The sequence below is a fragment of the Cottoperca gobio genome, chromosome 4 (genome assembly GCF_900634415.1).
Source record: "Cottoperca gobio chromosome 4, fCotGob3.1, whole genome shotgun sequence".
In the NCBI taxonomy this organism is placed as follows: Eukaryota; Metazoa; Chordata; class Actinopteri; order Perciformes; family Bovichtidae; genus Cottoperca; species Cottoperca gobio.
In genome coordinates this window covers 11,396,328-11,418,297 of record NC_041358.1, presented here as the reverse complement: position 1 = coordinate 11,418,297, position 21,970 = coordinate 11,396,328, and the positions used below count along the sequence as shown (strand labels likewise).

The 21,970-nt window shown below is 38.4% G+C and overlaps 3 protein-coding genes across 9 annotated transcripts; 2 read left to right on the top strand and 1 right to left on the bottom strand.

Moving 5' to 3' along the window:
- Positions 1-71: 71 nt before the first annotated feature.
- tm4sf4 (transmembrane 4 L six family member 4) lies at positions 72-5,093 on the top strand. The gene is made up of 5 exons (XM_029430023.1): positions 72-242; positions 1,130-1,219; positions 2,721-2,869; positions 3,648-3,828; positions 4,493-5,093. The coding sequence occupies exons 1-5, from the start codon at positions 72-74 to the stop codon at positions 4,508-4,510; spliced, it is 609 nt and encodes a 202-aa protein (XP_029285883.1). The 3' UTR covers positions 4,511-5,093.
- Positions 5,094-6,380: 1,287 nt separating this feature from the next.
- Positions 6,381-8,435, top strand: LOC115006897 (transmembrane protein 69-like). Of its 6 annotated transcripts, none has more exons than XM_029429515.1 (3): positions 6,381-6,516; positions 7,197-7,241; positions 7,356-8,435. In XM_029429515.1, exons 2-3 carry the CDS (start codon positions 7,197-7,199, stop codon positions 8,139-8,141), a joined length of 831 nt encoding a protein of 276 aa, XP_029285375.1. In that variant the 5' UTR covers positions 6,381-6,516; the 3' UTR covers positions 8,142-8,435. The 6 variants fall into 6 exon arrangements, with proteins under 6 accessions (XP_029285375.1, XP_029285376.1, XP_029285374.1 ...); XM_029429516.1 differs by having other exon boundaries at positions 7,166-7,241; XM_029429514.1 differs by having other exon boundaries at positions 6,389-6,489.
- A 611-nt stretch (positions 8,436-9,046) lies between these two features.
- On the bottom strand, positions 9,047-21,716 carry LOC115006896 (calcium-binding mitochondrial carrier protein SCaMC-1). 2 transcript variants are annotated; one of them, XM_029429513.1, is made up of 11 exons: positions 21,575-21,716; positions 20,889-21,253; positions 18,631-18,757; positions 18,437-18,524; positions 15,276-15,387; positions 12,737-12,895; positions 12,238-12,390; positions 11,896-12,003; positions 11,357-11,524; positions 11,127-11,277; positions 9,047-10,163 (listed from the first exon to the last, which is right to left on the bottom strand). In XM_029429513.1, the coding sequence occupies exons 2-11, from the start codon at positions 21,066-21,068 to the stop codon at positions 9,982-9,984; spliced, it is 1,428 nt and encodes a 475-aa protein (XP_029285373.1). In that variant the 5' UTR covers positions 21,069-21,253; positions 21,575-21,716; the 3' UTR covers positions 9,047-9,981. The 2 variants fall into 2 exon arrangements, with proteins under 2 accessions (XP_029285373.1, XP_029285372.1); XM_029429512.1 differs by lacking the exon at positions 21,575-21,716 and having other exon boundaries at positions 20,889-21,448.
- Positions 21,717-21,970: the final 254 nt, after the last annotated feature.

The window sequence follows — 21,970 nt, the reverse complement described above, 5'->3', positions numbered from 1 at the left end:
AATCTAAGTGGAGGGTTGAGATACTTTTGGAAGTTGTTTCTAGTAGAGGAGGTTAAAGCATCATTGTCAAAATGTGTTCAGGCAGCTTTGCCAAGTGTCTGGGGATCAGTCTGATACCTCTGTCGATTGTGTGTGTGCTGTGTAACATCCTGCTATTTTTCCCCGGGGGAAATCCTGTGGAGAGCGAACACATCACAGACCAAGTATGGTATTTTGGAGGCATTCTGGGATCTGGAGTACTGGTAAGCATGTTAAAATTATAACCCTGACAGTAATAGTGGGTACAATCCAGGATAGGGTACAGGATTCACACTGTGGGATGTTAGCTGCTGTTATTATAACTAAAAACAACTTTTCTGGATTCTTCCAGGTGTTTTTTGTGTAGTTTTAGAAATGTAATATGTTGCTACCCAAGCGCATGATATGTAGGGCATTTTGTTAACAGTGTCAGTGTAGACTCATAAGCATAGATTATGAACTAATACAAAAAAATTCATTCTGGCTGCAACTATTTTCATTGTCGATTAATCTGACAATCATTTCCTCAATTAATCAATAATTGTTTATTCTATAAAATCCTACCAGTCCAGAAGCTTAAATGTTTTGCATTTTTGCCTTAACAAATACATACATTAACAGATCCATTAATCAATGAATTGTTTCAGCTCTAAAATGTATACATACAGTCGTGCTTTACCTGGAAAATGTATTGATCTTAATAGTTCTTCTATTGTACACCTAATTCACATTTGAAATATTGGAAATACAATAGAATATTGTCAGGAATTGTCCTTTTTAAAGAACCTATCAATCCGTTTAAAGCCACTACAGTATGTGTAAAGTTAGAATATGTGAATTCAAATTGTTCTGATGCCACATTTGTCAATCCTGGTAAAATAAATGGCAAGTTTGGGAACTAGTTATATAATACTTCATATCTTAATGATTATGGTGGAACATTCAGCAGTTCAATTTCCTCCTGCATACAGAAGAGGAAGACATAATCTAAACATCTAATCTGTGTGTGTGTGTGTGTGTGTGTGTATATGTGTGTGTGTGTGTGTGTGTGTGTGTGTGTGTGTGTGTGTGTGTGTGTGTGTGTGTGTGTGTGTGTGTGTGTGTGTGACAGATGATCTTCCCAGCTCTGGTCTTTCTAGGTCTGAAGAACAATGATTGCTGCGGTTGCTGTGGCAACGAAAGCTGTGGGAGGAGGTTTGCGGTGAGGAGATGTTTCACTTCTCACCATAATGACACGATTATTTGCAGCTGTGGCTTTCAAAAATTGGATGAAGATCCAAATTATGCTCACAGGACGGGATGATTAGAATGGATCCCAAAATAACTTTTCAGACACTCTTTTTTAATTTTTTTGTTGGAATACACACACACACACACACACACACACACACACACACACACGCACACGCACATGCACACGCACACACACACAGTATTAAGTATGTGCAAGTCCCATTATCTAAGGGTAGTCTCAATAAAACACTTTAGGAAAGTGAGCCAACATCATAAATTTAAATAAGTGTGCATAACAGCTTAACAACTGGGATTGTTAGCATGCACTATACCAGGACGCTGAAACTCAGGCAGCTAAATGGAACTCAGCCATCATTCATTTTATTTATTCATTATGTATACATCCGTTCAACATATACAACGGTTCATATGATATCTTACAAAAAGTTATTGTGTTATTTTTCGTGCTTTTCCTACGAATGTCCAGCAACAGGAGTGCCTGCGCCCCTGCAGTACACAACCTGTTAAGGCAACACATTGACTTGGTTAGGGTTAGGTAAAGATGGTGGTTTGTGTTAAAATAATTACAAAAGAGTTAAGTATGGAAAATAAGTAACAAATAAATCAACTTCTGATTAACTAATGAAAATCTGATTCTGTTGTTGCAGTTTATTCGGCAGTTTTTTGATTACTGTGAGTTTTGTGAATGATCAGTAGCTTATTTGCACTTGCTTCACACTTATAACACAGTAATTATATACTGAGCTGTGCTCGCCACAAGAGGATCTCAATTAGCAATTTCTGCATAAACAACACACTTTTCACTGCAGACTTTTGTATTCTGTTATATTCCTTTTTATTTATAGCTTAAACAAATGATGAGCCTCATGAATGGCCGAGCAAAAAAATAGAGGATTCAGCCTCACAGGGTGTTGCTTGTTTTTTATCTTGGTCACTTCTACCAGTGGACCTATACTGTATGTCACTGTACAGTTTCATCACTTGTAAAACATACAAAATGGCACTATGAACACACCCTCCATTAATTTACACAGCAATAAATGCCCCCCCCCCAAAAAAAGAAACACACAAAAACATTCAAATACAAATTGATGAGATTTGATCAGGAACAAATTCCTCTGATGGGAGTTTCACACGACTTTATCACACAGAGTTTGTACTGTTCCGGTACAGACACACAGACTGATCAATACTTCAGAAACGTGTAGGTGTGTGGAGTCTAGGAAAGAAACGTCAAACAAAAGTCTGTCAGATAATCACACACCTCAGTAGCAGTTTGTGACCCTCGGCCTGTTATCTGCACACTGAGAGAATAACTTCATTGTAGTCACCGAAGTTAAAAGCGAGATTGTTAAAGATATTGATTCCCAATATGAGTAACTTATTTTCTCTCTCTCTCTCTCTCTCTCTCTCTCTCTCTCTCTCTCTCTCTCTCTCTCTCTCCTTAGATGCTGAGTTCCATACTATTTGCAGCTGTGGGTGTTGCGGGAGCTGGTTACTCAGTTATAGTTTCTGCTGTGGCTATAAACCACGGACCTGAGTGTGTGGTTAACATTAACAACACAGTAAAGCACTGGGGCTATCCCTTCTCAAATGGGTGAGACACACAGCCCGTATTAAGTATTAAAACCTCTTATTCTAAGTTACCTGCATAACCACCAATGTAAAGATGGGCATGTAGTTTATTTCAATGGAAAATGTAGTTCAGTTGCTTGGAAATAAATGGGATGATGTCATAGTGTAATTTTGAAGACTGACACCACTTAGGTATGAAAGTGTGTCGATCTTCTCATCTCAGTATCAGCAACAACAACAAAAAAGCAAACAGGCATATTTCCTAAAGCAAAACTATGCCTTTAACAGATTGGTTGTGGATGTAAAAATAAAATAAAGAAAGGGATAGCATTTTGCCATCCAAAGATGTCCAGATTTAAAGGGTCAGTTCCAGTTTTGGTCTGGTGTTAAACTACTTGCTTACCATTTCACCAATGCAGTGTTGCATGTGATGTCTTACAACACAGTAAAACAACACCAAAAAGCTCATAACAAACTTTGAGTCTAGATTATTTTCCAAACTATTATTTCCAAGATGAAGAATAAACTTTCACACCAAATATTTTGCGACAAAAAAAACTTCATTCACTTCCGTTGTCTTCAAGAGACGGCAGTTAAGAGAGATTGATTTTATTTTAGAGTTATGTGAGCCGATCCTTTTAAACGGAACATTTTAACATCCCTTAACCACTTTCTCCAGTAGCTCAATTTGAGAAACAAACCAATTTTAATTAGTGCTGCCTCTAATTAACCTGCTCTTCTCTGGTTTAAAGTGTGAACAGATAAAAACCTGCTGTCTCTTTTTCACCCTCCCTCTCCAGTGACTACCTGTCCGACAAAGATTCCTGGCCGACAAAGTGTTTAGAGCCGACCGGCGTGGTGTCCTGGCATCTCTCTCTGTTCTCTGTGCTGCTGGTCATGGGTTTAATCCAGATGGCGCTGTGTGCTGTGCAGGTGGTGAACGGCCTGCTGGGATGTCTGTGTGGGGACTGCTGTGGAGGGGTCAGTATTAGATGAGATGAGTTCAGTTGAGTCTATTTGTGAGAAAAATTGGATACGTTTGAATGGAAATCTACCCACATTTCTGACACTGTATTATTATTATTTTTATTATTATTATTATAACTAATTATTTATGTATTTCTTTGTCTGTAAAACCGTAGCAGTGAATTCATTCACTGAAAATCAAGGAACAAGTAAACACGTAAAAGAAACATAAGTGACATAGTAGTTATTTTATTGTTTCAACACTATTTTTCTCCTGGCTTCTTTGCCCGAATTAAAGACTTTGATCTAAATTATACCTTTACCAGGTTAAATCAAGCAAAACAAGAAGAATAAAAAAATTATATATATATATATATATATATATATATATATATGTATAAGGAGCTATTAATACGAAAGAGTATTAGTGCAGTTGATGTAGGCAGGGCATAGTAATATGTAATATGCTTTATGTTCAAATCAAATCAAATCAAATGTATTTATATAGCCCAATATCACAAACGATATATTGCCCTTTTCTTTCCAGATTAGCCAACAATAATTCATTAACCAGTGAATTATGTAACTGGTTACAGTTTGAGGATTGGTATTAGTAAACACAGATAGATTACATTTATTACATTAGAGTGTAATGACAATGTTGGTGTTTGTCTTTCAGAGCGATGGATCCGTCTGAGCACTTCCTACAGCTGTGTGATCCTGCTTTCATTTATTTATTCTAACATGTGTGTACTATATCTAACAACACTAGTGAAATGACAGAGCTTGAATTGAAATGGTTATGTATGAAGAGCAGATGGGACCATGAGAGGGAATAGGACCATGCTATTGCTTTAGATGTCATTTTGTCTTATCTAGTTAAACTTAAAAAAGGGGAGCAACATGTTAGAAAAACACATTTTAGGAGTTTCTCTCTTCAGATTAGATATTGCTGTTTCATGACTGCCCCCTGTTGGACATTTTGTCTGATGGGGAGTTAAAAAGTCATAGAGATAAACCCATATGCATCTACATCATCAATAAAATCTAACATTGTCTACTTCTCACTGAAAAATGTTGTTGTGCTATTAGAAAGTACTGAATAAAAATGCTTTTATTTCAAAATGTTGTTGTAAGAGACTTCAGTGCAGTTCATATGATATGATTGGCACTAATGTGTCATTGGGCTTTTTTCACTTCTCTTTTGTACACACTTACTGCAGGCCTTCTCATGAGGCACTCACTTGTCTGATGTGATATTAAAGTATATTGTCTTTCTGTAAGTCTGTGAAAGATTCATCTGATTCCATGCTGTTTAAAGATTTACTAAAGAATATGTTTTGTTTGTTTCTAACCTCTACCAGTAGCTGTTGCATTGTTGTACATTATGGCTGCTAATTGAAATGTGAAGATCCATTGACTGGGCCTAACCTGGAGGCCATTTTATCTCCTACATCCTTTCACATGTTGTATCACAAAACGTTGTAGCTTTCTTACCTACAGCTGGAGCGCACACAGTTATCCACACCTGTATCGGGTCAGCCCGTCATTGGTGCTGCAGCACTTCCAGTATATCCCCTGCCAGCAACTCCACTGAATTCTTATGGTCCTTAATTGCTTATTCAAATAGAAAAGAGACAGTAAGATGATATAAACCTATATTACACTAGCATGTGGAATATTCTGTATAATTCAAAGGTGAAATTTACAGTAGCCTATATTTGTTGTAACCATGTTTTGTCAGTTGCAGAGATTAAGGAGCAGACCTGCACACTACATCCAGTTAGTTAGTACAAAATGAAAAGTGACAGCAGTCAGTGTGTCAGTGACAGCAGGCTAAGCAAGACAAAACAGATGTCCTTCTCCCTTGACATGTCTTCCCAGCCTGTTTTCAAAAATTCGAAAAATCTAAAAAATGCAGCAGTTAAAAAAACCTAAAATTATTTTATTTATACATTTACATCTACTCTTCCTAAAAACAAAAGCAGTTCAATTGCTCCCAGTTACAGTCCACAGTCCAAATGTCAGAAGTCTCTGCTGTCGGATCCGTTGCTGGTTTCTAGTTCTTCTTAAGCATTTTATGTCTGGAAAATACTCATAACTACAATTTTAGAAGAAAATGTCCATTTATGCTACAATTATTTGAAAATTCTAGTTACTTTGCAGATCCATATTTTACACACAAAGTATCTTATCACCTTATACAATATGATGCATTGTTAGATATCAATATCAAACAATGTAAAGTAATTACATTTAGATGCTTAAAGTAAGCTACTTAAAAGCAACTTACACGATTTGCTCTACTGATAATATACATTTTAAACTAGCTCAGAATTTGATTTATATTTTATTTAATGTAAATGTATCTGAACTTTCAACCAAATAGTCTTCAGGTTTATTGGTCGTTACGAATTGAACGATGCACTCGTTAATCAGGCATGAAATCTGAGTAGTTTAAAACAAAAAACATACACATCTAAGTTAATTGCAACTTTCATTGTTGTCATATTATTAATATTAATATATTAGACCTGCTTGAGTCTGTTTAGACCCACTGTATTGTAGTGGAACTCTAATTCCAGGACGCCTCTTGTCGAACACGGAAGGAATAAACCGCGTACCAACGTGTTTCCCATGTCCAATTGGGTGACCCCAGGAATAAATAATATTAAAGTATGATGTTTGCAATTTGAAACAGAGGTAATTATAAGGTCTGTGTTGCGGGAATTGTGTTTTATAAATTACGCTAAGTGCTCCGACTGACTTCAGCTGTGTAACGTTAGCCGTTAGCTCGGTAACGTTGTTGTTGGGTCGGTTGTCTCCTGCAGTATAAAGCAGCAATAGTGTTCAATAGTTACATTTTGATTTTACACATTGTTTGCTCTGTGTATCTGTCTGAGCTTTATTGTTGTAGTTAGCTACCACAGCCTATTTTAGAGCGGAAGCTGAACCCGTGAAGGACACACTGTTTTCTAATCTGTAACGTTATTTGTCAGGTGAGGTGTTTGTCATAAAGACCAATACACTATAGCTATAATAGATCTACCGTATTAATATGTTATATCACAATCTTTGGTGAACAGCTATCAACATTTGTGGTCTTATGGTTATACTATGAAAACACCATATTTAGTAACGCCCATCAAAATATAGTGTGTGGTTTAAAAAAATAACATTTGCAGCGGATATAGCTGACATTTCTCATCACCAGAACTAATTTTATGGAAAAGTGGTATCTGTTGGGTTCAATAAAGTGTGACAGAAACTCTGCTTATTCTAAAACAATGTACAGATTAATTCACTGGTTGAAGCTTCTCAAACGTTAATATTTTCTGATTTACTTTGCTAGGTCTTACCCGATCTGTGTTTACTTTCTTCAGATGCTCTCTGTTATATTTAGAAGAAGCACCTTTGCAGCCCAGAAGGTAACAAACCATTTGTGATTTCCTTGCTTTAAAAGCTTTTTGCTCATATTTTAATAATTTATCATTTTAAAACTAAAATGCATTTTATTTTTAATATAAATGTCTTGTCTTTAGGTATGGCATTGGGCAGGTCCTCCAAAAGGATGCTGGACATCAGCCCTGAGCCGAGCCTCTGCTGGTGGATCCAGCTCCCTGCAGACCTGCTGGGCCTCAACAACAAGAATGCCATTTTCAGAAAGAGACAACGGACGAGTAAAACCTCCAGCTGTCCTCGGTTGCAGGAGGATTGAGCTCTTCCAGAGGACCCAGACTCATGCAGCTCCATGTTTAGTGAAGAACCAGCACTTCCACTCCTCTGCCGTGAGGCTGAAAAAGAGACCACAGCTTGAAGCTCCCAGAGAGCTGGATCTGCTGCGCTATGACATGAAGGCCTTGTGGCAAAGTCCCAAACCTGCCCTGTACCTGGGGTTTGCAGGGCTGCTTCCCTTTGTCGCCCCCACTCTGCTCATGGCTGTGACTGAGTGCTATTTTCCAGAGGTAGCCTTTGCTCAGTTAGCTTACGGCGCCTCCATCGTTTCCTTCCTGGGTGGAGCTCGCTGGGGATTCACTCTTCCTGAGAGCAGCCCAGCCAAACCTGACTGGATAAATCTGGCCAATAGTGTGGTTCCCCCCTTGTTAGCATGGGTGTCCATGTTGATGAGCGACAACATTGTTTCTGCAACCGCCATGGTTATCATTGCACTAGGAATCTCTCTGCATTATGATCTGGCTTTGCTGCCCACTTACCCCAACTGGTTCAAAGCTCTGCGCGCCATCCTGACCATTGTGGCATCTTTTTCTCTACTTGGTACACTCATAATTAATGGAACATACCCAGAAAAGAAGCTATTCTCAGATTAAATAGTATAAAAATATATAAAACTGTTAAACAACCATGTTTTTATTTGATCATGTCATATTTCAATATGATGTTGTTCATCAGGTCCTTACTTTAAAGCCTCTGTGTAGAAGTTGTGTATGTTAGTGTACCAAATACTAAATCTAATTATTCTGATGAAATAAAAAACGAATGTTTTAGGCTACCACTAGGAGTCGCCCAAATCAGGAAATGTCAAATGCCACACATCAAAATAGACTGATAATGTGGAAGTTCTTACTCAATGAATGTCAAATAAATTCACTTTTGTCATTCAACATACGGCTTCTTTTGACTTGAGCTGATTTTCTTTCCATTTATAACCTTTTATAGTCTATAAAGTCAGAACCAGAAATGTAACCTTTAAAATTGTCCTTTTTTTCTGATCAACAGTCAAGAAACACAAAGATCTTTAATTTGTGATATGAAAGAGTAAAAAGAAACACTGAGAAGCTGCAACCAAGACATTTTTAGTGATTGTTCAGAAATCCAAATCATTATCAAAAAGTATGTTTTTGCGTTATTAAGCAGGAACTGGACGGGTAGAAGGCACATTTCTTTCAGTTCTGTCTTTAAAGCAATGCTACTAATTAGTGGAGCCAGTGTTACTGTGTCCTTTTACGTCGCTGGGATCAGACAGCTAAAGTCAGGAGTATTGGCATCTCTGGGGAAAAGGCTATTACTTTAAGTGGAGTAATCTGTACTTAAAGCCACACACAACACAAGACTTGAGTACATCTGGCTTTACAGAACAAGTTTTCACATCGCAACTTATTCATTGCTTGCCTCGATACGTTTTGCCACACATTCATGACAAACATCAAATGTATTCATTCAAATAGGTTTCAACCACAAGAAGTTGAAAATAAATGCACTCAGAACGTCTAACTTTTGTATTCAAATGTCTTTATTAATGTAAACACCAGCATCTAATGAACCAAATATTGGAAAGAAAGGCGAGACAAAATGGAGTGGAGAAGTTCAGATATCTGAGAAAAAGCGCATAAGGCACATTACTCTCCTCTCACCACACCTGCACAAGTTAATTCCCAAAAGGACATGCCTGTCCCAAACAAACCAGCATGTGAATCACCTTAGTGTGAATACAGTATTGCACTTAAAAGTTTCCTCAAATGTCTAGGTGAAACAACTCTCCACTCACACAATATTACACAATATGTTGGGTAATTTAATAAAGCTGGACGAGTGTCTAAATAAGTGAAATATGTCCATATTCCTTTGGTGCGTCTACTTTTAATAATTTTAAAAAGATAAAGATAGCAAAAAATATCCTAATTATCCCACTACAGCAAGTGCTCCACGTTCTGGAACTTGCCGGTGCATTTCGGTACAGAACCCATACTTAAAGTGACTTATACAAAAACATTGTCATTCCAAAAACAATTAAACAAAACAAAAATACATTTAAAATCAAAATACCTCTCCAAGTGTTTTTTGGTTTTCAGAATCTTAGTATTCACCTCTGTGGGTGCATCATAAACGCAGGCTGGACAAATCACATACAGCGGGAAACATTGTAGAAGTCTTATTAATTATCATTATAAGCCCTGTGTGTGAGAAACTTTTTCCTTTGAATAATGGCTCAACAGTTTAGCCAAAGTCCTGCAATCACTTAAGAAACTTCTACACTGGCTCCATCTGCAGCGGTTTGAGACTTTGGTGACCGACAGGTAAACACATTCTTTACATGACGAGTGTCACTAATATGTTAGAAAGGACGGGTTTCGAAATGTACAAAATGAAATTTGCTGCACATCCTTTCACACTCTCACGGACACACACAGTCACAGGTGTATCCGCTGCCTACTTTTGAATACCTAAGCCAGACTTCATGTGCTCATACACCACGTAGCTGATGCTGACAGCCGGTATGACCTTCATGAAATTGGGCAGGATGCCACGGTAAAGTCCAAAGAAGCCTTCCTTTTGCAGAATCTTCTTCACCATCAGGTTCATGGGCAACTGCTCTGAGCCCTCAAGAGAAGCTGAGAAAATAAAAATAAACTAAATTAGAAACGGCTGTGTTCTTGACAGAGACATACCAGAGTTAGATTTGGATGTCAGCTTTACTTTAATACACAAGTATTCATTTGACCTTTAAGTAACCACCCAGGTAATGCCAATGGGTTTCCCCACATATCTTCATCCCCCTTTAATAATAGTCAATCATGTCTCTCAAAGGTTATGAGCCATCTTTGAACCCATAATGTGAGCAATAATGACTGCCGTCCCAAACGGCATCAGAAGAAAATCTTTATGAGCCTTTGGATTAAACCTGGTTTTGGCCACTTGCAGGCAGCAGAGAGAAGCTGTCAGCACGACATTAAAGTTGACATGGCAAACTTGGTAGCTAGCAGTACCCATTTAGCAGATACTGAGCAACATTAACAATTATTTGGAGTTGTGTTTGTGTCCACCTGATAAATGCAAGTCCAATATTCAGTCTCCACTCCTGAGGGAAATATCTGGAACTATTAAGTTAGGCAGGTAATAATTCTCTGTAGGTTCAATCTTGTACTAATTGTTATGTTTTTGCTGTGAAGCACTTTGGGCTGCAATTCTTGTATGAAAGGTGCTATACAAATAAAGCTTATTATTATTATTATTATTATTATTATTATTATTATTATTATTATTATTATTATTATTATTATTATCACAACAAGGGACATCTTTCACACACATAGTATTGTGATCTATTGTTAATTAAAAAATATGATTAATCTGCTTTAATAAAACATTTACTCAATCTTTACTTTAACTACAGTAGTGTAGCACCTTTCTGTAGTTATTTCTCTACAAAAAATACAACATTTACCGCTCAACTGATTTACTTCTTTATATACATTTCTTTTTAATTCTAAAGAAAATCATTCACAAACTGAAATATTTACTGAACTCTCTGGATATGATCATGGGCGTTAAACTAAAAGTTGGATTCTCTGTACCTTGTGCCTGCATCCTGGTGCGGATCAGAGCCAGGGGGTAGCTGGCCAGCTGGCCACACGTGCTGGATAAGGTACCACAGCCAAGCAGCACCAGAATGCCGGGGTTAGCTGAATCTTTGGCGTAGCGGGCCAACCATAAGTTCTTCAAGCTCTGGTGAGGATAAGGAAGAGTTTGTGTGAGATGATGTTGCATATGGAAGTAGAGCTTTGCATCTGCATGTTCCACGTACCTCGTACACTGCCAGATCTATACCAGCGTAGGGGATGATGCCCAGAAGATTGGGAACGTAGCCTTTGTAAAATGCCTTCACTCCCTCTTTCTTCAGGATTTTCTTGGCACAGTCAAACATTCCCGTGTACTGTCCGGTCTTCCTCAGGGTGAGACGGGTTTTCATCACCTGCAGGGACAAAAGATTATCGGTCAAGCTGATGACAGCAGTTCTACTAACACTGTGCAGCAGCCAGCGGCCGAGGCTTAACAAAAAGGAGGTAGCTTTCAGTCTGATTGAAGATGTGTGAATGATATTTTTGTAAATATTGATACATTATGTCATCATTTAACCTTAAAAAACAAATAAAGGAAGGAAATCTGCATTATCTTTCTTAAAGTCACAGGTTAGACTGAAAGAGGACAATTAATGTAGAACTAATAACAGCTATAACTATTATCATCAGAGGCATTTGAAAATTTGCATTTTCTCTAACCTTAATACTGAGATATTACACACACACTAAGAACACAGATGTAAGAGCCTCCACGTCTGCTCACCTCCATGGGGTAGATGACAGTCTGTGCTGAGGCTCCAGCCAGCGATCCAGCCAGGAACCTCTCGTGGATCTTGACCTTTCCTGGTTCACTGGACAGCAGCTTCTTAAACTAATGATGAGTGATGCATGACAACACAATGACTATTGAGGACTGTTCGTGTCAGTAGTAATACACTTCAGCTGAAGTTGCATCTCGGGGAGTCGTTATACATTTTAATCTACATCAATATTATGATCTTTGATATTCAAATGTTACATCAACAGTGACATGCTGCAGAATGATACAGTGCATCAGTGTCTCCAGCACACACCCTGAGGTGTATACTGTAGTCACTGTATTTACCTGCTCATAGGCCATAAACTTAATGGCAGTTTCAGGGGCAATCTTCAGTACGTTGATGCCGTTTCCTCTCCACAGAGACGCCACGCCTCCTTCTTTTATCATTTGCTTAAAACCACCACTCAGGCTGATTCTGTTGCTCTTGGAAGAATGCACCTGTACATAAAAAAGATGTTTCGTATTTACGTAGTGTTTAAGGCAGCAGGTTTACCACCTAAATGAGGGAATTATTTTCTTTTGACAGATTATCTTAATCTGCACACAAAGCATAATTCTATACACATACTTCCACTGTTCAGTAGTTACTCCATTAAACCATGTTTTTGTTGCTCTAAAAGTTACATTGGTCTTTAAAGAGTAAATTCCATGACCACTTTAACCAAAGAAAACTAAATATCAAAATATTACAAGATATAACAATATATATAATATACATATTATTCAAAAGATGATTTATGAAGAACATCTGACAGAGTGCACATGACAAAACATTTTGACACACCTGCATGAACACCTTCATCCTGTCCAGCGGGGCGGTTCCTGTACGGGACACGGCGCCGGCCATGGCCCCTGCTGACAGATGCTTCCACCACATGCCGGTCGTCTTCTCCTCCTCTGTGAACTCATCTGGGATAGAGAGACTATCGCCAATGTCCAGCACCTACAAACAACACAATATACTTAAATCACAGTCATGTTTTAAATACTGTGTGAACTTTGTGTTTAGTTTCAACAACATAAACGGATATATTCCTACTTACTTATAGCCAAAACATGAGTTTCCTGCACAAATAGACCTGTGTGATTTTCTGTAGGACTTTGTATCGTTTCAAAAGTAATTATAAACCCATGGCAGTCTGCTTTTGAGATTAATTTTAGGTTAACCACATGATTAGCACTTGAACTTAATGCCTGGCAGGACCGGACAAACAACACGTCCTTATCCAAAGTCTTACATAACTACATGACCGTGCTGTGAGATCAGTTCCATCAATGCACGCCACTTTATAACCGTTGTTTCAGAAAATACAGGTGAATTTAATGCAACTGATGCAGCACCAACTACATCCTGTGAATGAACACCTTTGTCTCAACAAAAACTGAATATTATAAGTTGTTGTATTGGAGTGCATCAGAATAGCTCAGGTGCTTAAATTATGTTTCCACACCCAGTATATAAAAATACAAAAAGCTACATATAAGCTAACTAAGGATACAAGATAAGACAAGAAAGCCTAAAATCTGGTTAATATAAAATAGTGACAAACATATGTACTGAGCAGAACAAACTTGTGAGCGCTCTCTTGTGGACAAAGTACATAATGGCAACCTCCATATTTATATTTTAACATATAATTAAAACGCAATTTCTTATCATTTTTGGGCCGAATATTTCAGTATCTGTGAGTTTCAAATTGGCTAATAATAACGGCCACACTGATGCCTCAAAACCAAGTGTTCATTCATGTCCAGACGACAACCTGGACTCAGAGGCTACATACGCAAACCCACCATGTCCACCTCCACCTCATAGATCCCCCCATCATCTTCAAAGTCGATGAAAAACCAGTTTCCCTGCTGTCGTTGCTGCTGCTGCTGCTGCTGCTGAGGGTGCAGCAGAGCCATGGCTGTCTCAGGCCGTCGATTAAGATGCTGATCCGGTGCAATGTAGTCCCAGCGTTGCACAAGCTCCTTCCTAAACTCTATTTCTCAGAAGGATCAGGATCCTTTACACAAAGTGATTTCAAAAAAGAAAGTGCTGAATCCCGAGTGGCCAGTAACAATCGATATAGTGGGAAGCTCTCACCGCCATAGAAGTTACCAGCCACCGCTCCAGTCTCACCGAAGCTTCATCTCCGCGGCCTCACCCTTGTCCTGTCCTGTTCCAGACTCACTTCCTCTTTCAGCGATTTGTCCCAATCCCACTGACAAGATAATCCTCCTGAAATTAGCTTATCTCTGCCTCAGTTTAGCAGCTACAGGTTTATTTAACCTCTGAGGTTGTGTCAGTGAACAGAGGCAGCAAACGTCAGAGATTATCCATTGACTGGAGCTGGCTGTGTCTCTGGCATGCAACCATAGTGCAAGCCACTAAATCTTTCTATAAAGCAAACAAGCTACAAGTGGAATTTCAGTTCAAATATTGGGAATAGTTTTTGTCTGTTTAACAAGCTGCACAAAGTTTAGGGGTGAAATATTGTGTTTCATATTGATGTTCATGAACAATTAAGACTACATTTCAAGAAGGGGACTAGAAGCTTCTCAGGTAGTGTGAGAAATAAACTGAATTGTTGTCACTTCTTGCCTCTTCTTTTTCCAAAGAAAAGCTGATCATGAAAAAATCAAGCTTCTTTCTCCACCGCTCTCCCTCCTTTTCTCACCTCTTCTCTGGCACTGTCTAATCGGTTGACGTAGAGGTACTGATCTGTTGCCAAAGTCTTTGCCCTTCAGCTGACAACGCTCTTTCACAACTTTCGCTTGCAGTGCAATGGTTCTTAAAGTGACTTCTGGGACAGTCAAAGGACATTGAAGGAGGTTAACTGTTTAGACCTCTCAGTGTCTACCATTATTATTAAAACAAACTCTAACCAGTGATGTTTTTTATTGTTGTGAGAGCATCCTCGGCCTGCTCAGATTTCAGCCTCTGTTCGTTGCAGAGAATGTGTGACTGCTAAAGGGCTTGGCATGAAATTTCCAGAGGGAAAATAATGCGCAACCTGTTTACTGTCTCCTACGCAGGAAACTAAACAAATGCCTACTCAGCATTCCTACTAACCTCATTAAACCTAAAGATACATTAACAATATGTTTTAAACATTAATGCTTTAAAGTTTGGTCCACATCATGACAACAGTTCTTTATTAATATACCAAATTGATGAAAAATAATTTGGGTTTGTAAATGTAATTTATGTTGGTCTGTGTTGTGTTAGAGTGTATCTCCATGTTAACTAAAGTAAATCCATCATTATGGTCTCCCCCTCACACACACTAACATATGGACGCAGACAGTACAGTCACTGAGTCATGCCCTCCCCGTACCGTGGAGTGCTTCCAGTAGCGGATAATCTCCTGCAGGTTGGTGGCTGTGTTGAACAGGAAGTGCTCCCTCCATTCATTCCAGTCCAAAGTCATGGTGCCGTCCACATCGATACTGTACAGCAAGGAAGGACAGAAGATGATGAAAGACTCAAGTAACTGGGACCCGTGTATAAGGGAGACAACTGGAGACATCTATTGTTGATCTCATGCTTTCAAAATATGGCTCTGATAGTTTAAAACATTTACAACAATGGTGTGATGAATGTGATTTCCCGGCAGGAGGGTCGTTAAGTACGGCACAGATGGGGAAACTTGGCACAATACTCCAATGTTATTTTATACTATTTTAATTCTGCTATTTTATCTGCTATTTTAATTCTGCTATTTTTATAATGGTACTTCAGACTTATTTACATCTACACTGTGATTATTGTTCTGTAAATGCTCTTATTCTGTCTAATCTTGTACCAATTGTTATGTTTTTGCTGTGAAGCACTTTGGGCTTCAATTCTTGTATGAAAGGTGCTATACACATAAAGATTATTATTATTGGAAGCACACAAGCAAACACTGCCAACTAGGGATGGACAATAAATCTAATCTAAACAATACAGGAAATGTGAATTTTTTACTGGGAGAGAGAGATAAGGGGTTCAAATTAAAATAAGGCCTTCACTTTAAACTGCAAACACTGAATCCTTTACAAAATTAGCGTTGAGAATGACATTGAAACCAAAGGTTTAACCAACATATTAACCTACAGTCCAGAATCCCTGGTCATAAATCGGGATAAACAACACAAGAAACTAATTTACTTTAATTACTTTCTAAAACATAATTTGCATCACATTTATCAAGATAAAAGACACAATTCACAGTCATATGAACGAGCGCCCCACTAAATAAAATGGGCTACTGTATTACATTTACTTTCTAGATCGATTAAGCTCTTCCTTACTTCTGTTTAGAGAGAGACATAGACAGACATAGACACAGACACAGACAGACAGACAGACAGACAGACAGACAGACAGACAGACAGACAGACAGACAGACAGACAGACAGACAGACAGACAGAGAGAGATTTGTATTTCTTTTTTTTAGAGCTTTAAGTGTTATTTGGTAATGCACAATAAATTAAGAAATGCATATCACACCACAACAAGCCTCAAATCAAACCCACCTAAATGTATCGTTATATTCTACATCAGAGAGATTTGCCTTATGGCAACAGATCGTGGTAAGGGAGCACGCAAACAAGAAATAGGTCACAAGTTATGAAGACTGAAGTCATGCAAACCACCAACAATTAGTACAGTACAAATGTTTTATAAGTCAATTTCAGAATACATTTGCAAACAAATATGGTATAAAACTTATATATTTCTGAGCTAATTTTTGTATACTTTGAAACAAATTCATAAAAAAGAAATAAGGAAACATCTCCTCCAAATCTCCTTTGGTCTATCCTCGTCTGATCTAAATGTTCATCTTTCCTTCATTTCCTTCCTCCAACTCAGTTCGGGTGGTTGACACTCATCTACTACTCTCTGTGGTTTTCAAACCAATCTTTCTGTCTGATTCACAGTCATGCACATCCTGCTTTACTTCTCTTTCTAGGCCTCACTGTGAAGCTCCTGTACATCTGCTGCTTCTTCATTTGTTTAGGCAAATACACAAACTGTGTGGAGCTCACGGCACTAACCCGCCCTGACTTGCAGAGCAAAGAACAATCTGTTGAATTGTTGAACAGGATCCAATTAATTTCAAAACTTGTTTCTTCATTAGTGGTAAAATAATATTTTCTCCACTGCTGAACCTGTTCAAGCTTTGCTTAGCTTTTGTTGAAGTGGATTGATCAATCAGCATTTATGAAAAGTAAAGAACCAAAGATGTGTAGTACACCGACAACTACTGCAGTCTGGAGCTGGTCCACATAAATATGTCTGTCCTTCATCTTATAATATAGATCTCATACCTTTTATATGCAGCAGTAGACTATATGTGTGTGTGTGTTGTTCAAGTTTCAGTCGCAGGTGGGATTGCTGAAGATCCCTTGCAAACTAAAAGAAATATTGCAATATAATATCACTACTATCTCTCCACTTCCACTGCAGTGGTTTTCTCTCTCTCATCGTTACAGCATATAGGGGGCAACGCTGAGCTACTTTACACGACTAAATTCAGCTCCTTTGTAAAAACAAATTACATTTTTATAACCCTTCATATCATTTATACTTTTTCATTAGATTTCCATATTGATTTACCCGAGCCGACAAGCCAATCAGGAGTCACTTCAGTCAACAAGCGTTATGATTGGATGACTGCTATTAATATGAATAGGCTAGTCATATTTCATCTAGCGCTATAAGCAATATTGATATAGGATATCGTTTGTGGGAATATAAAGTTTTTTTAACTAGTATAATAGTTAAAAGGTATCTGAAATTATCATAAGCCTAATAATTAGAAGAGGTCAAAACATTTTTCACTACCAGGGTGCAGATTTTGATCACATTACAGAAATATATTAAAGCAAGCACATAACTAATACAACAGGGCCAGAACATTTTGTATAAATAGCCAACACCAGGAAAAATGTTATAACAAAAATATAGATATTTACAGCGCTGCGTACAAAGAAACAAAATATATTATTAAATATGTATCTCTAACATGTAAGACCCTCTGTGTTCTGGTAAAATTGCAAATGAAAAAGAAATAAACTTTTACATTTTCATAAAGATTTCTTTTTGTGCATAATTCAAAATAAGCAGTTATTTCACACACTACAGTACTTACAAACGTCTCCCTTAACCAATGAGAAAACTCTCTCCCACTAATGATTGTATTCCTGCATGTTGAACACGTTCTCGAACACAGTCAGGCATCTTGCCAGCTCTTTATCATGAGCCGTCAGCCCCCAGCTAAGTCACAAACTGAAGTGGTTATCAGTCCCTCAGACTGGTCGCCACCTTAACATCTTTCTTTCACTTGACTTTGGGTTTATTAGGGTTTTGCTTGGATCCCCAAGTTAAAAAAGGGACAGAATATTTGTATGAGATCTTTCCCTGGATAAGCAACAAACTCTTTAGAGCACATTGTACTGCAGAGTGAGCTTCCTAAATTAAATCAGCTACAAATTATGCAGTAATGATACCTTTGAAGGATCTTCTGCGCCTCCTCTTTGCTGATGTCCAGTCCCAGATCAGCAAGTGACTGCTGTATCTCCATGAAGTCAACTCGACCTGTTGAAAATAATTTAAAAAAAACAGTAGAATTACCAGCATTTAGTTTTACGTTACATTTTCAACATTCATAAATGTGAAGTTTGCTGAGATATGTACACCATACCATCATTGTTTTTGTCCAAGCTCTTGAAGGTGAGTCGTAACTTCTTCTCGTGTTCCTTTAGGTAGCTGGAGAACTCGTTGAAGTCGAGCCCGTCATCTTTGTCGTGGTCTCCAGAGGAAACTATTTTCTAAAGAAACATTAATATTATAATATTAATCTTAAAAACATCCAGTTTCTTCATGTCATACAGTATCAGAGTGTGTTGGCTGTCTGACCCCGTCGCTGGGTGGTGGTGAAGAATCTCCTTTTCATACAGCAGCTGCTTCATTCTGCCAGTTGGTGGCAGAATGAAGCAGCAAAAACCTCCTTCGATCCTTTACTTCCTGCTATGCTTTTATTGATTTACATCTGAAATGTATACATTTTTTATGAATTTACAAAGTGCCATGTATACAAAAAAGACTATCCCTGTTTGTACAGGGATTATCTAAGATCAAGAGAGACTGTCATTCGGTTTTGCCACGCTGTAGGATACTTCAGGTGCACAATGTTGCACAACTACGTGCTGACTCAGGATCAGATTCTCATAGGATCAACTGAGACCTGGACCTCAGACAACAAAATCAAAAGTAATGTGAAAAGTCAAGTTTCACTCTAGTGTCCACCATTCATCTACTGAACCTATAGTGACATGAGGCAGTGAGCCGGTGTATTACCTTTTTATCAGATCATGATTGCACAGACAGTGAAAGCTCCTGTTTTACGACACCTTGCCACAAACAGCGGTGACTTCTCCTAACCTCATTTCCCCTGACTCATACTTTTGCAATTATGAGACTCACTGATGAGTGGGAGGAATGTAAAGAGTATTTAATCAGCAAAGGTGGGACCTTCCTCCACAATAAAAGCTCGCCTGCACCTACAGTTTGAACCTTGAGACAGTTTCAGAGATTGTGGTGCACCTTTGCTTCACCCACCCTGCTCTTTACCGGCCGGAGACTGCTGCTATGTTTGAAGAGAAACTAGATTGTTACGCTAAATGTGTGCTTCAGGGAGTTTGTTACTATTTGATCAAATGTTTTAGATTAAGGACTAGAGTTTGGGTTTATATTTAGGATTAGGCCTATCATAGGTGGTGGAAATACTCCGGATTCACACCTAGAAGGCATCAGGAATGACCACTGTCGTATCTGTTGGATACTGAGCAGACACCGTGGAGCAGTTTGGGGTTGAGTGCCTTGCTCGAGGGCACCCCAGTGATGTAACGAAGAAACACTGAGCAAACACTTCTCTTTCCTCTGTCCAGGCAGTAAAAGTCCTGAATTCAAAATGTTACTGCATTAGGGGGAATCCCTAAAGTTAGAGAAAGTGAAATTAGAGTTGTTAAAACTCACAGTGAAGGGCATGTGGTAGAATCAAAAGCTCTGGACCAGCTACTAAAAAGGGTCTTATTGTAAGATTGTTTTCCCTACTGCAGTTTCAGCGTTTGGATGAGAAGCCTTTACAGTGCTCAGGAAAAAACCCCACAAAAAAACCTTAAAATTCTACAATTCCATGACAACGTCTGCTGATGAAGATCATGTGATGTCTTTGAAAGCTCCAGAACAGCTACCAGATGGAGCTGGTGGTGAGTTTTCTTACGTCTTAAGATAATGTTTGAAAATGCATTGTGTCGTTCCTGAAGATTTGAAATTACAAAATGATTACTGGACACGGGCCATATTTACAGTAGCTCACGTCTACGATCTGCAGCATTTGGAAATAGTGCTGTGAAATAGATGTAGTACAAAGCACCGTCAAGTGAAGCAGTGCTTAAGCCATTCGTGTTATATTAATGATCATTTACTTAAAGAAGGACATATGTACTGGTTCCAACTCCTCAAATGTTTAGATGTGCTGCTTTTCTCTGTTTTTGCATCATCCTAAACTGAATATCTGGAGGTTACAACTGCTGCTTAGACAAAAACAAGAAATCTGAAGAGGTCATCTTGGGCAGCTGAAGAGTTGTGATGAGCCTTGTTTCACTATTTCCTTACATTTCAGAGACTAAAAGATCAATCAATACTTAAATCGAAACCAAAATCAACAGTTAACTGATAATAACAAACTATTTTTAGCTGCAGTCCTGTATTAAAGGACGTAATTAAATATACTAACTACTTCTCCAGAGGCCTGTAGTTTTTCGCTAGAGTAAGTTAATTGCAGAGTAATTACAGCGAGCCCAGTTCCTTCAGGAATGCTGTACTACATGTATGTGTGCCAACTCTCCTTCTGTATGGAGCCTTTACGTGGACTGTTTACATTGTGTTTGGATCTACCTGAGCTGCTCCTTTCCCAGTCTTGAATCCCAAAGCAGCCAGGCCTGCCTTCAGCTCGGACACATCCACTTTTCCATCTTTGTTGGTGTCCAGCTTGGCGAACAGATCATCGTACGATTTCGACGTATCTTCTGCACACTGGCAGTCCGTGAAAAACAGCTTCCTTGCGACTTGATACATTGTTGAAGTGAGAATGAAAACAAGCTCTACTCAGACACAAAATGTGGTCAACTGCTGTGGAAACACACTCAACCCGATTCCTGGGGATGGCACTTCTGGTTTGAAGCAGCAGGATCGTCGCGTGTGATCTCAGAGAGATTTCCGCAGTGCAGTCCACATAAATCGGATGGTAAAGAGTGCGATATCTAAAAATACAATAGACAAATGACTGTTTGCAGATGAGGTAGGTTGGCAGCAGAAGGGTGTGGACAATCGGGTTTAGTTTGCTTAAGAAACCTCCTCTTTTACTGCGCACACACACTTCACAGAGACACACCCTTCAGCAGAAACAACACTCACTAAATATAAGATTTCCACATATGAGGTAGAAATGTAAAGGAAGCTACTTTTAATAGTAACTTCTTCAAATGGTTTCAATTCTTATTCATTTCCCCAAGCTTTTAGTTTCTGCTTTTTCAAATTTAGTTATCACGCAAATATGCATATTCATATATGGAGTAGCCTACCGATATAGACATTGACATTGTGGGCCGCAGGCGATACAGACGGTCTGATTCAGTTCAGTGAGTCATATCCTCAGGAATCTGACATCTGGTCCCGGCAACACATATCCCCAAAATTTTTTAATTGGGGCTCCATTGCTTTGAAGACGAAAAAGGCGGATATGAGGGGGAGGGGGGAAGTCCCGCAGCAGAAAGACTTGTACTTTAGTAAAGTTAGCATTTGGGGGAAACTGGAAAGCTTAATTAATCTCTTAAATTATGGTTTTCCATCGATGACTTTTAAAAACTCATTTTGTGTGTAATAATCTTTTCCAATTAAATGTCCATGTGAGGTAAACTACATCAATCAATCAAATAATAACATATACACCTATTAATATTATTATTATTATTATTATT

What these genes read in the sequence shown, in the direction of transcription:
- tm4sf4 (XM_029430023.1), top strand. Translation starts at nt 72, where the DNA reads ATGTGTTCAGGCAGCTTTGCCAAGTGTCTGGGGATCAGTCTGATACCT. An exon ending in TTCTGGGATCTGGAGTACTG is followed by an intron (nt 243 to 1,129) that starts GTAAGCATGTTA and finishes TGTGTGTGACAG; the next exon opens with ATGATCTTCCCAGCTCTGGT. An exon ending in GCTGTGGGAGGAGGTTTGCG is followed by an intron (nt 1,220 to 2,720) that starts GTGAGGAGATGT and finishes CTCTCTCCTTAG; the next exon opens with ATGCTGAGTTCCATACTATT.
- LOC115006897 (XM_029429514.1), top strand. Translation starts at nt 6,451, where the DNA reads ATGTCCAATTGGGTGACCCCAGGAATAAATAATATTAAA. An exon ending in CAGGAATAAATAATATTAAA is followed by an intron (nt 6,490 to 7,196) that starts GTATGATGTTTG and finishes TACTTTCTTCAG; the next exon opens with ATGCTCTCTGTTATATTTAG. An exon ending in GCACCTTTGCAGCCCAGAAG is followed by an intron (nt 7,242 to 7,355) that starts GTAACAAACCAT and finishes TCTTGTCTTTAG; the next exon opens with GTATGGCATTGGGCAGGTCC.
- LOC115006896 (XM_029429513.1), bottom strand. Translation starts at nt 21,068, where the DNA reads ATGTATCAAGTCGCAAGGAAGCTGTTTTTCACGGACTGCCAGTGTGCA. An exon ending in CTGGGAAAGGAGCAGCTCAG is followed by an intron (nt 18,758 to 20,888) that starts GTAGATCCAAAC and finishes ATGTTTCTTTAG; the next exon opens with AAAATAGTTTCCTCTGGAGA. An exon ending in GGATGAAGGTGTTCATGCAG is followed by an intron (nt 12,391 to 12,736) that starts GTGTGTCAAAAT and finishes TTTTATGTACAG; the next exon opens with GTGCATTCTTCCAAGAGCAA.